General features: G+C 51.3%; 1 protein-coding gene across 1 annotated transcript; it reads right to left on the bottom strand.

Annotated features, from left to right (window-relative positions):
- Positions 1-938: 938 nt before the first annotated feature.
- Positions 939-7,425, bottom strand: ITGB1BP2 (integrin subunit beta 1 binding protein 2). The gene is made up of 11 exons (XM_079319044.1): positions 7,218-7,425; positions 6,939-6,988; positions 6,785-6,841; positions 6,362-6,510; positions 6,117-6,229; positions 5,832-5,890; positions 4,893-4,963; positions 4,551-4,653; positions 3,125-3,244; positions 2,114-2,176; positions 939-1,405 (listed from the first exon to the last, which is right to left on the bottom strand). Exons 1-11 carry the CDS (start codon positions 7,279-7,281, stop codon positions 1,139-1,141), a joined length of 1,116 nt encoding a protein of 371 aa, XP_079175170.1. The 5' UTR covers positions 7,282-7,425; the 3' UTR covers positions 939-1,138.
- Positions 7,426-13,337: the final 5,912 nt, after the last annotated feature.

Here is a 13,337-nt window from a genome sequence, read left to right as displayed (position 1 = left end):
GGAGCGGAGCGGGGCATCCCCTCGGGCCCGGAGCGGGGCCGGGGCCGCCGCCGCAGTGCTCCGATGGTCCGATACAGCCCCGCCATCCGCCCCCTAAGATCCTGCTGGGGCTAAATTCGTTATTTTGTAATTGGGCGTTGTCCGAATATAGCTTGAGCGATGGTGTTTGGTCTGGTTTGGAATTTCTCAGTTGATTCACTTCAATACCCATGAGCAGAAAGCACGCAGTCACAAACATGTAACACGTATCCTTTAACAAGGACAATATATCCTTAATAAAGATAATGCTAGCAGAAGGAAAGAATGGCAAAACCCAACGATTGCTTTTGCCTTCTCTACACAAGACCGCCCGATTAAGTGGCTCTGTGGCAGAATAATTTTCACACGGGCGAACGCTCCGGTGCACGGCGTGCGCCGCCCCCGCCCCCGTTGCCGGCGCTGTGCCGCGTTACCCGCGGAGATCCCGCGGAGATCCCCCGCCCCCGCCCGGCCCGGGAGCGACCGGCAGCGCCCGCTGCTCCCCGGGCGGCCTCTCGCCTCTGCGGGGCTCTGCAGCAAACGCCGCGGCTCCGCTGGAGCTGCCGGCGGCGGTGACACCCCCGTGCCCGCGGTGACACCCCCGTGCCCGCGGTGACACCCCCGTGCCCGCGGTGACACCCCCGTGCCCGCGGTCACCGTCTCCCGACAAGCGCCGCAGGGCTCGGCTCCCCCCCGCGCCGGGAGAGGAGGAGGCAGGAGCTTACACCCAGCTCAGCCCGGGGCTCAGCACCCTCAGAAGCGGCAGGGAAGGTGTGCGCATCCCCAGAATGGCAGGGTCAGGGAGGATGCTGAGCTCTGACCACCCAGTCCGCAGGGACAAGGTGCAGGCACGGTGTCTCCTCCTGTTGTACTGCCCCAGGCACACAAGAGGAAGTGACAGAAGGCAGGGTTCGGCCCGCTGATGTTTCTCAAGCGCCCCTCGCGGGTTTCAGAGAACAACCTTTGCTCTGGGCGTTTATTAATTGTCCCTTCTGACCCAGGGAGAGGCCGTGCTGCAGCCTGCACACGGTTCTGGACTAGGTCTGCTCTTGTGGAGCTGGTGCCGAGGTGCCCAGCAGCTCAGGAACCGGCAGCACTCAGCTGCTGAAGCACTTGACCATCAGTTACTCGGTGCTATCATATCCGGTGTTCCCATCTCCAGCTCTTCGTATTCCTCCTCGGACCAGCTCAGGCTGTCATCAGAGTCCTCCTCCTGCACAGCCCCAGGCTCCTCTGTGTTTGCAGCTTCCTTCTCTTGCTCACCACAGGACTGTGACTTGCTCTGGGGGAGCTCCAGCCTGGCCCAGGAGCCAGGGCTGGCTTTGCAGAGAGTGATCTCCACCTTGGCTGGGACCATGCTCACAAAGCTCTTCTCTACGTCAATGGTCTAGGGAGAGGGAAAGGTGCAGTGAGCCGGGCAGGGGAAGGCAGGCAGCACACACTCAGCCTTCCCCTTACCAGCAAAGCCCTGCCAGACGAGAAACCTCCTCCTGTGCCAGGAGAAGCCTGGGCTGCAACTGAGCTGAGCTTCACATTGTTATGTCTCAACAGCAGCACGGCGCTTGTACCGAGCTCAGGAGAGCTCAGCTTACCTCAGCCACACTCGCAGCTGCAGCACAGCCTCTCCCCAGCAGCGAGCTGTGCTGAGACACAGCCATACCCACACCTGTCAGCCCTCTGCTGACAGAAATACAGACAAGAAATGCAGATTCCTCAGCCTCACTGCTGCTCCCCAGCCAGCAAGCAGCTGAAAAATCAGTCCCATGCTCAGCCCACAGCCTGCCTGCAGCTCACAGCAGGGTTGTGCGGGAGACAGGGACCTGCCGGGCCAAAGAACATTTGGGGCAGCCTGGGAGCAAACCCAGAGCACCCACAGGGCTGGCAGTGACCTCCAGCTCTGACCTTAGCCCTGCATCAGTCAGTGCAGGCACCTCAGCCTCCTCACAACCCCTAAGGCATTTCCCTGCAGAGATGGCCATAAATGCCTGTATCTGGGCAACCCAGCCCAGGATGAAAAGCTCAGGCTGCCTCAGAACTGCAGCCCAGCCCCGTGCAGACTGCTGGAACAGGGAAATCAAAGCAAACAGGATCTTACCCCCCAGAGCTCCAGTTCCGCCTGGAAAATCTTATTCCCTTCAAAGATGATATGAGCCTCAAGCTGAAAGGTAACAGAAAATTATCTGAGAGGGTAACACAGCACTGCCAGAGCTCTTTCCCCAGACATTGCAGCTGCCCTTCAGCACCACACTGCATCCCACATCCTGGCTCCAGTGAGGGTCCCCTCAGCACCTGGCAACATTTCACCCCTTTCAGAGCATGAGAGGTTCACCTCTGTCACAGGTCAAGGGACTCAAGGGCAGCAAATGTACCCCAGAGCTGCTGGGCAGATGCAGCAGTGAAGGCACGGGGCTGTCAGCTCAGGGATGGCAGGCTGGCAGTGTGTACTAACACGGAACATTTCTGTGCCACAGTGACATGTCTAAACAAGTCTAGGCTGTGGTCTGTATCGTATGCACCAGCCGAATTATATTTAGCTGGTTTTCTCCATATTTTGCTGCTTTGTTGTTTTTCTGCATCTTTTGCTGTTTCTTCACACACTTAATTGTTTTTCTGTATATTTCTTAGTTTAAACCAATGTTTATAATAAGTGCACAGATGAGCCATTTTTAAGTGTTTTTCTGCAACTTGTTGAGACCCTTCAAGACCACTGAAACATAAATTTTGCTAAACTGGGAGAGAAGGAGCTGAAAAACAGAATACCAAAATTAGGAAACCGAAAATAAAGATGGGCAGTAAAGTTCTAAACAACCACCAACCACCTAAAGGGCTCGTGCAAGGCACGTAAACAGCATAAAAGCACCAATCGAGAAATGTGTAATCACTTGCACAGTAGTCTTAAAATGTATAACTAAAGCTAAAAAGTAAACAATCAATCAGCTCCTGCATAATCATAGCAATTTGCTGTCCAGAAGTCCTGTTTCTCCCACAGCAGAGCCAGTCCTGCTTGTAGCAGCAGGGCAAACAGGCCCCCAAGGAGCACCAGGCACGCAGCTGGCTCCGGGGTGGGCAAGCTCAGGTGGGCAGTGCCCATCCCCACCCCACTCACCACGGTGTGATTGGCCTTCACACTGCTGAGGGCAGGCAGGGGGGTCTTGGCATAGACTGTCACCACCACCTGGCTGCTGGTTTGGTGCCAGTCCTGCCGGCACAGCACTGCCTTCTTGTCCTGCAGGGAGAGGAACCATCAGGCACAGCTGGGGCTCAGGCACCCCCCAAACGGAGGGGATGTCTGAGCCAGAGGATGCTCCCTTGCAAAGCTTTGGGATGCTTAGTTCAAGTTGGCAGCAGCTCAGCAAGAGCAAACTCTGCCTTTTGTGCAGGTTTTTGAGGGGAGATGGTTTGTGCAAAGGTGGGCAGCCTCTGCTGTCTGTCCCATGCAACATGGGGCATCTGCTGTGCTTGGGGGTGCTTCAGGACGCTCTAAGGTCAGAGACATCTCCTTCTAGTTCCAAGCTTCACAGTTGTTGAATTGCTATGGCCAAGCTCCTAAGTGCTGTGTACAGCCAGGAAACTCAGCCTGGAGGGCAATGCAGGGGCAGTTACTGGACATGGGTCATGCTGCATTTGGGAGTCAGATGAGACACAACTGGCCACATTTCACCTTTGTCCACCTTGCCAGCACCTCAGGCACTGACAGGCTGTGTCCCCACCAGGCTCATTTCTGACCATAACAAGGAGACAGAGCCCCTGAAGCCCCCCACACTGCCAGCCAAAAAAATGCTCCAGGAGGAGTCCTGGCCTCAGACTTAGGTGACAATTAGCACAAAATATCTGCACCACAACATCACAGCTCCTTCACTGCACCCTCTTTCACATTCAGAATATGTTATCTGCTCCAGAACCAAGAAGAGATTGGGCTCAGAGAGGATTGCTATGAGCAGTGCTGACTCAGAGGAACACAGTACACTTTCAGGGTTATCCTGGTCTGCTTTGGTGCAACTTTCCCAACTCAAGCTTGTTTCCAGTTGAAACTTAGAGAATTGGAATCTTGACCCCCACTTCCCTGCCACAACACCATGCTGGTATGTGAATGAAATCCCCCCTGAGAAGCAGCTACAGAGGGAAAGCCTCATTAAAACCAAATTCAGTCATCTGTCATCATTCAGACATTCACCTGTCAAAGCCATTGGGGTTTTTTGTAGGACTTTTCCTGTGTTCAGCCACCTGTCTCTGTGTGGCAGCCTGCAATGCTGGCTATGCTATGTCCAGGACCAGGTCCTGCCTCACTCAGCTTTCTATTGCACATCTGCCCATTGGGTGTGAGAGCTGACACATCTTGTGAATGCAGAGCAGCATCTTAAAGGGCAGATGGGTGAAGATTAGGCAGTCAAACCCTGTGCAGTCATCTGTCAGTAATTATTATTTGGACAAATGTGGAAACCTGTGTGAATGCAGAGTAAGGGAAGGAGCAGTCTCAAATGCCAATAATGCCAATTGCCCACATGAGTTGCCTCTGCTAAGAGCCCCCTTACCTTCTTTTCTGTCCAGCAGTGACACCCACGGCTGCAGCCTGGTTGCTCCATGAAGGCGCTGAAATCCGTGGTTTTGATTCCACAGCAGCTCCAGTACTTCATCCTGAGGACAGCAGGGTGACCTGAGTGGGGTCAGGAGCAGGGACCACAGCAGGGTGGGGAGGGAGGGGGGCTCACAACCCAGAGCTCCCCCTGCCACCTGTCCCCTTGTGGGACATGGTGACATGACCCATGTCACCCATGGCTGCAGTGGCCACGCTGCTGGGGCCACATGGCCTTGCCATGCAGCATTTTCAGCCCATGGCAGGGTCAGTTTGCTCTCTGTAAAGGATTGTTTTTTACCCTTCATGGAAGACAGGGACGCCAGGATGAAATGTACAAACTTCTGTGTTACTCTCTGGGCCCTGGTAGATCTGTGGAGAAAGAAGCAGAGGAAAATTCTGTCTGTGTCTCTGGCACAGGTGTCCATTCCTCAGTGCCCATCCATGTAGAGGGTGCAGCACAATGCCCAACATCACTCTTTTGGCAGGTCCAGCATCTGTGGAGACTCTGGGACCATGCCCAGCCAGCAACCCAGCCCTCATCCCTGCTCCCTGCTGGCAGGGCAGCCACCCTGACCCTGCCAGGACCACAGTGTCACCCCTGAGACCCTGTCAGCAGCCCTTCTGTACCCTTATCCCAAACACAGCCTGCTCCCAGCCCAGGGCTTGGCAACACAGGGACAGTTGTCAAGCTCCAACACTGCAGAAATTCACCCTGAGGTGCCAGAGGTTATCTGTCATTCCTGTCCTTTCCCCTCCTTCCCAGAGCATGTCAGTCTGATGTCCTCACCCTCCTCCTGCCTTTTTCTCCCCGCTCCCTCACTGCTGCTTTCCAAGCATTTATCCCTGCCACAGCTCAATCCCTCCCAATCATCCTCGAGGCAAGCAGCGCTCCACAAGGCAGCCTCGGGCAAGAGAGAAATTGGGCTGTGCTGCATCACTTCAATGCAGGTGGGAATTGGTCCACATGCATTTTGCCCACATGTCCAGCCCTGAATATGTGCTATACTTCACTGCAAGCAATCAGCAGCAGTGAAACACAAATGTACAAACACTAATCTGGAAGCCTCTTGCAGGAAGGTAGTTGGGAGGTGACAGAGGTGGTTGCTCCCAGGGCAGGATGAGAATATGGAGCAGGTGGGCACTGCCACCTTCCACCTGCCTGGTACCTGCCCTGAACCTGGACCTGTGATGCTCCTGGCCACAAGGCACAGGCTGGGTACAGATGCCAGGTACTCACCGCCTTGCAGGCTGCGTTCTTACACGTGGTGCCAGCTCTCACCTGGGCAGCCTCCTCACCTGCAAGAGCACCACAACTTCACCCAGGACCACACACTGCCCATGCCTGCCCCCAAATCCTCCCCCAGCCCTCTGCCAGCTCCCCAGCTGGGCACAGACCATCCCAAAGTGCCTCCAAGACACAGTTTTGCAGGTAGTTGGACACACAGCACTGAGCCTGCCATGCAAAACCCTGTGCTGAACTTGCCATGTGCAACCCTGGTGCCATCCATCAGCTCGTCCTTACCTGTACAACTGCTCTCCAGTGTCTTGTCCTCAGAGGACACGTTCAGTTTCTCCAGTGCCTGCTCCAGAGACCTGGATACTTTAATTGGCAGCAGCTGTCTTGGCTCATCAGAGCTGGGAAACAGCAGCAAAGGCCAAGTGGGTTTTTCTGTGATTTAAGTGCCATTGCTTCTCCTGAGAGAGCAGCAGGGCAGGACACACACAGAAGTGACACAGAAGGGCAAGACTTAGCTGAGCCTATCTCACCTTGGTCTTTCCCGCAGCATCTTCTCAGCGGATTTTGGTCCTTGGACAATGAGCTCCTTCACTGGTTTGGCCTTTGGTTCATCTGAGGTCTTCTCTTGGCTGGAAGGCTCAGGGGGCTTCTCCTTGCTGTGAAACCCCTTTGTGCATCCCTGAGCAGCAGAGACAAGCCTTATGACTGTTTTGTCCTCCTCTCCTGGTGGCTGCTCCCAAACCCTGTGAGTGTCCTGAAGAGATGGGCTCTGACCTTGCACTTTGGGAGCAGCACCCTTGCTTGGAGGGTTCTTGGAAGCAGATAGCAAATCCCTGGCTGGCAGGGCAAAAGGGACATCCCTGACACAGGACAGGGGTGGGACAGGACTGGGCAAGGGCCAGAAGGAAAGGATGGAGGAACAGTGGGTGCATTTGGGCTGGCAGGTGACTCACCTTTATGGAGAGGAACTCAGAGAAGTCTGTAGTGCGTTTCTTACAACAAGACCAGCCCTAGACACCAGGACATGAGAGGCTGGTCAGGTTTGAGCAGTTCTGTGGGCACAAGGTCACTCCCCACAGCTGCAGCCCCAGCTCCTGCCACACTCACCTTCAGGGCATCGTGGAAGATGGGAACACCAGGGTGATACAGGCAGGAATCTGAAAAGGGAAAACCAGGCAAAAGCTTTCAGGAGAAGCAAACCTGCAACAGCAGCAGCTCCAGAGCCAGCTCTGCCATATGGGCTGCCCATGCTGGGCTTAGCATTCCTGTGCTGGGCTCAGCAGCTTGGCTGCAGCGTGGCAACTGAGGCCACACTCTGGGAAAGCAGCACACCATTCCCATCCCCATTCCCATTCCCTCTGGTGCAAGGCACACAAATTCACTCACCCTCGGCGTTGTGCTCGGGATCAAACCTCTGCCCGCAGCCCTTGTTGTAGCACAGCAGTGCCATAGCTCAGGGGTGCTGCAGTGTCCTTCACTCCTTCCACAGAAATCTCATCAGTCTTCTTCCTGTCTGGATCTCTCCTCTGCCTCCCCACTGCCTGCAGCCCAGGCAGGGGAGGGAGGTGGCTTTGCCTGTCTTTGGAGCAGCTGTGGAGGTGGCCGGTAACCGGAGACCAGGCTAAAGATGGACAGGGCAGCTGCTGGGGCTTGGCGCCTGTGATATCTCCACAGGCATTCCTGTGCTGGCCCTGAGCCCAGCAGAGGGAATGGCCCCACCCCGGGGTGTGCAGGGTCCTGTCCCAGTGCTGCCACCCTGCCAGCCAGCACCCATCACACAGAGGCATCAGCATCGCCCCAGCGCTCACACAGCCTTTGAGCAGCCATGCTCAGAGATCCCTGAAACCACAGGGAATTCCCAGAGTCACAGGGCAAAACTGCTCATCTCCCCCAGCCCCAGAAGGCACAGCCACCTGCTAGACAGAGGCACCAGCAGACCAAGGCTGTGCATGTGGCCAAGACATCTTTTGATGCTGGTTTTGTGCAGCCCAGGAGTAACAGAGTGGTCAATGAAAGGTTCTTGGCCAGACATGAGAAGTAGGACACAGTGATTACATGGGTGATTATGATTAGATTTACGGCTAATAAATATTTTAAATATTGCCAGTGCAGTATCTAAACCAAAACTCTACCATCTATTAAAAAACATGGTATATACAGGAATGGTTCCTCCCATTGAGTCACAAGCTTAAGTGAGACCCCCTCAGTTTCTAAACTTCTCAGAGAAATCTCGGTGTGGCTCAGTCCATTTAGTCTCAGATTTGGTTAGAGTCTTGGTCTAAAGGATTATACTATTCACAGATTTGGCTAGAAACATAAAGAATTACAGTCTTTGACCTTGCAGAATTCACAATTACCAAGTAATCAGGCAACTTTTAGAATTGTACCTCTCTATGTGACCAGATCTTCTAGTCCTTCACTACTCCTCCAAAGTGAGTATTTTGTGTGTTCCTTGCATTCTGTCTGGATGTACCCTGCAGGTGTCCCCAAGAGGGGCAGGGATGACAAACACCATCCAGAAGCTGCCTGTGTCCTTGGGAGGGCAGTTTGCTTGGTTGGCCCAGACTCCAGCAGCATTTCACACACTTTTGCAGGTCGATGTGCACCACAGTCAATCACAAACAGCTCACCTGCCCTGTCTCTGGAATACATTAATCATGCAAGCATTTTGTGAGTTCCTCCTGCAAAACATACCTGATGTTTTCATCTTATCTTAGGACAAACCACATTGCCCAGCAGAGTGTGGAAAGGGAAGGGAGCACACACAGACTCAGATCTGACTATCTTCCCTTGTTGTCACATCACAGATAAAAATTGTTCCCTGGAATATCATTATAATCACAGAAGAACACAAAATGCTACTCAGGTCCCCTGTATACAGAAGGGGTTTTCTCAGACCCCTGCTCCTCTTCTGAGACCTAAGAGTTTTCATCTATGAACAGGAAACCCTCCTAAACCCTCCTGAGATCAAAGGTTTTACTTAGTTCCTTTAAGTGTCTCAATCAAATATTTTCTTTGTGCTGTTCCTGTTTGCAGGGACAGCTGTTTCCTGGGTGCTTCCCTGACCTCCTGGAGCACACAGCATCTGGGGACCATTTCTGTTCAGGAACTGTGGTGGATATAAGTCCTTGGCACTATCAGACAGTACAAAGAACAAGTCCTGCAGGCAGAAGGGAGTCTGCTCAGGAGGGGAGCCCACAGGGTCTGCCATGGCTGATGCAACCCTAACCCTGTCCTACAATATTTGTTTAACTTATTTAATCCCTCCACAAAGCCTGAAGAATTTTCTGTCATCTCAAGGGGATCTCCAGAGTTCGGAGTTAGGGTGAACTATTGCCAGAATTCTGGAGGTTATCAGGGAGAACACTCCAGATTATTTCACACTGTCCTGCTACTTCACCTCCAGCTCAGTTCTGCCACCCCCACCTTGAGATGGACCAGCCAGCAGCAACATCAGGCTTTTGCTTGTCAGCTCCTTAGCAAGGAGCCAGCCCTGCTGCAGGGCAGGACAGGTATCACTGTCACACCTCTTTATACCTGGGTCACCTCTGTACAAACCTGCATCCACCCAAAAGCTGGGAGGGAAACAGGAGGGCAGTGGGGCACTTGTCACATCAGCATGAGCCACATGGCTTCAAAGCACTGCCTCAGGTCACAGCTGACCCAACAGCCCCAAAGGTGGGTAATAAAAATGCTGCTGGCATCCAGAGCTCTGCTTTGGGGCCACAGGAGCTGGGCAGAGGCCTGTGACAGGGGAATTTGCCATCCTGGGGGCTGAGCAGAGCTATAGTGTTTCAGATCTGCCTGTTCTTTCCACGAGCTGTCAGCAAGGCTGCAGCTGTCACCAACCCTGTGCCAGTGAGAATGTGGAGCTCAGGTTACCCTGCACACCTCAGAGGAAACACCAGCAGGCTGATGTGGCTGACACACAGGGCAGAGACAAACAGCAGGTACCCAGGGGGACTGAGGCTGTGGCAACTCTGTACTCTGCACCTGAGACAGGAATCGAGCTCCCAGCTGCTAATTAAAAATAGAGCCTGTTTGCTTTGTGTACACTTAATTTCATACAGCAGATCAAAAAAGGAAGTAGAAAAAGACAGAATAAAGAATTCTCAAACCCAGGTTAATCTCTTTGCCCTTGAACAATTAGGGTAAAACAGTCCTGCAAGGTCCTGAGGAGAACATGCTGGATACCCCCAGGAAAACAAACCCAGCTCACCCCTGACCCTTCAGTCATTCAGGATGCCCTGTGGAACTGGAGTAGCAGCAACACACTGCATTTCTAAAGCACAGAGTAATTCCTCCATACAAAAGGCTTGTTAGGTGAAGGGATATCCCTGAAAAACATATTATGACTATGTATGCAGTAGGCAGGATTCATGTTTTATTTATTTGGGCAATAAAGTCTTTCTCAAAAGAGCATGTGTTGAGCAATTCTGCAACAATTCTGCCTGGCCACTCTTCAGATGGCACTGCTGAGGAATTATGTACCACCTGTCCAAGGGGTCTGCACTGCTTGTGCTCAACAGTTCAGAGAACAGGTTTGAAAAAGACCAGAAAACTATCAGAAATGGGGGTATGAGAAACCTCTCCATTCGAGACCACTGTTTTTCTGCAGCTTGGGTTATTACAGGACTATTGCTGCAGCACTTCAGTCTCATTGGATAATTACAACCTCAAACTGGAACCAGCTACCCAGCTGATAAGGATTTTCGCCCTGCAGTTCAGACATTGTCCTGCTCCAGAGACAGCTCAGTTTCTGTGGAGCTGAGTTGCTCTTTTAGGAGTCAATTATTCATTCTGGTGCTCACTCTGAAGGCACTTGCAATATTCCTCATCAAAAAGTGCACTTTAGTCCTCAGCTGGAACCAGTCCAAAAAGAAGAGTTCAGTCTACTCCTAAGAGTCAATCATGTGTCAGTAGCTGGCATCCTGAATCAAAAAATACCCTGAACTTGCACTGAGTATGGGCTTTTAGCAGTTTTCCTTTTGAGGGTCCTGTTGCCTTCATAGCAAGGTCACTGTAAGCTTAGTTAGGGCAGAGTGGCCAAACTGTAATGAGGGAAAGTGCCCCAAAACCAGTGCTGTGCCTGGCTGAGCTCCTTGCTTTCTTACTCTTTTTACTTACATCAGGTAGCCAAGTCATGACCAAGAGAAAAGAGAATGATGGTTCCTTTCAGCAAGGCCATAGAAAATCACATCTTCCTTCTTCCAGCCCCCAAAGGCAGCTCACTGGAAAAGTAGTTTAGCACATGCTATCACTTGCAGCTTTCTATGATATATTACAGCTGCTAGTAAGAGGCACTGTGCCAGGAAAACAAAATGAAATGTTTGTCTACTGCTTTGATATGACAAAATTATCCACATACCAGCTGCATTTTTCAGATTTATCTTTAATTCTTGCAAATACACTCACTACTGCTGAAGAGGAAGCTGCATAAAGCACAAGTTGTAACTTCTGAAGTCCACAGATGATGGGGGTTTAAAGTTAAGAGCAAAATGGTAAGAACCAAATTGCTCATCAGTCCTTGGTGTGATACAAACTGATACTGGAGAACTGCATTTTAAACCAGCTCATCAAATATGACAGCAAAAGGCAACTCTTATGAGGTTTCTCCTCATAAGAGCCAAAATATTTCATCAGTCTGCAATTACATAATAGCCAGCACTCTGGAAAGGCATGCAGAGGGAAGCACCCCCTTCTGCACAGTGGCTGAACCTCAGCACAACAGTGCTGTGAACAGCCCAGCCTCAGGAGCTGCATTTATTACCTGAAACAGGCACTGCAAGCACCAACACCAAACCCAAAGAGCTTCAGCAGAGCAAAGGATTGCTCTGGAGTGAGGCAGCCTTGCTTGCTCCTGTGCCCAGCTGTAAATGTTTCTGCACTACACTCAGTCTGCCCCTGACACACATCTCTCAAAATCTTAGTAAAGGTTTGCTTTGCAATTTCCTTACTCAGCCACAGGTTTTCAGTTTCCTCCTTTAAATTATGAATAGTTACCTAGCATTCATACCAGAATTCAGTTTTATTTCATTGCTGCCACTGGATCTTTAATTTAGATTTTTAAATCTTGTTAGATGGGTTTTGAGCAGTGCTAAATTCCTCCTTCCCTATGATTTTACACACCCTTTTCTCCCAGGGAAAAACAGTAACCAGACCCATCCTTATCTTACACTTGCTCAGGACTGAGGCAGCAGCAGAGTAATGCTGAACATGAGCTCTGCTGTTTCACTGGGACAGCAATTTCTCCTCTGACTGCTCAGGAGCACACAAGCCAGCTGAGCAGTGGACAGGTGAAGGAGATAATACAGACACCAGGATGCAACTTCATGGTTTCTTCCCCTCATATTCCACACTTCAGAATTCAACAATGTACTTACCCAAGAGCCGTGGCACTAGTGAATGCCTGCCAGCCTCATTCCAGACACAAGCCTAAAAGAACAGATCCATTTTCCACAAGGCAACAGAAAAGCTAATTAGCATTCTCACTTGAGATTTTGCAACAGCGAGCTGTTCTAGCAAATGAGCCAGATGAAAAACATCACCAAACTCTTCATACTTCACAATCAAGCTGATAACCACCACTAGATACCATATAATCTCAGCAAACCAGCTGCTGACGTTTTCAAATGTGGAAAACAAATTAAGAAACAAAGAGCATTGGCTGCAGCCTCTCTCCCATACATCTTATCATCCCATTCCAGATTAATTAAAAGCCATCGAAAGACGGGCAAACCAATCAAGGCTCCAGAGTAATTATTTCACCTTTCCCTATTTAAAGAGTACCTACAGGACCAAACCTTAATTTAAGGTTCTTGCTTAAAATGTTTTCATCTTTCCTATGATTTCACAATTCTTCAAGGCACCTTCTTATGCTTTTAGGGTGTAACTCTTTCTCCCTCCTCCCTTTCCCATCTAAATTTATTTCTAAACTTCTCCCTTTGCAGTCTCAACTCTGAGAGTCGGTATGAGAACACAACTCACAGAAGGCTCCTGTCCCTACAGAATCCCTCGTGTATTACACCAAATAAAGCATTACTGCTGCCATCAGTGAGTCCCCTCCTTCCTATCCCAGCACAGGAGTTCTGGAACGTCCCAGCCAGAGGCAACTGCAGCACAGAGCAGAGACAGACACCTCTGTACTCTGCACCTGAAAAAGAAACTGAGCTCCAGGCTCCCAGCGACACATGGACAAGTCTAGCACCTCACCCCTGCAACCACAACAGACACATCCAAGGTGTGTCAGCAGCCCCTTGCTGCATTCTAACCTGCTGACGTTGAAGGTCACATTCCATCACTGTTGGGGGTTAGGTTTCTTTTCTTTTGTTATTTCTTACCTGTAGAATTTTTCCCATGAGTTGCTGGGAAACACTGACTGCTGGTACTTATGGGTACTTGAGAAAACAAAAGGGAGGCTGGGCTCAGGTAAAAGGAGGGAAGGAAGCAGCTCCCGCGGCTTCTGAGAAAGGACAGAAAGGACACCGGCTCTTGGGGCTTGAGAAA

The sequence above is a fragment of the Erithacus rubecula genome (genome assembly GCF_903797595.1).
Source record: "Erithacus rubecula genome assembly, chromosome: 15".
Lineage (NCBI taxonomy): Eukaryota > Metazoa > Chordata > Aves > Passeriformes > Muscicapidae > Erithacus > Erithacus rubecula.
Note: the sequence above shows the minus strand (reverse complement) of the source record. Positions and strands in the feature narration are given on the sequence as shown.

Bases quoted from the DNA above. Each gene is read 5' to 3' on its own strand.
- ITGB1BP2 (XM_079319044.1), bottom strand. From the start codon at position 7,281: ATGGCACTGCTGTGCTACAACAAGGGCTGCGGGCAGAGGTTTGATCCC. The intron at 6,989-7,217 runs GTGAGTGAATTT...TTCCCTTTTCAG, and splicing joins TCCCGAGCACAACGCCGAGG to ATTCCTGCCTGTATCACCCT. The intron at 4,654-4,892 runs GTAAAAAACAAT...TGCTGTCCTCAG, and splicing joins GTCCCTGTCTTCCATGAAGG to GATGAAGTACTGGAGCTGCT.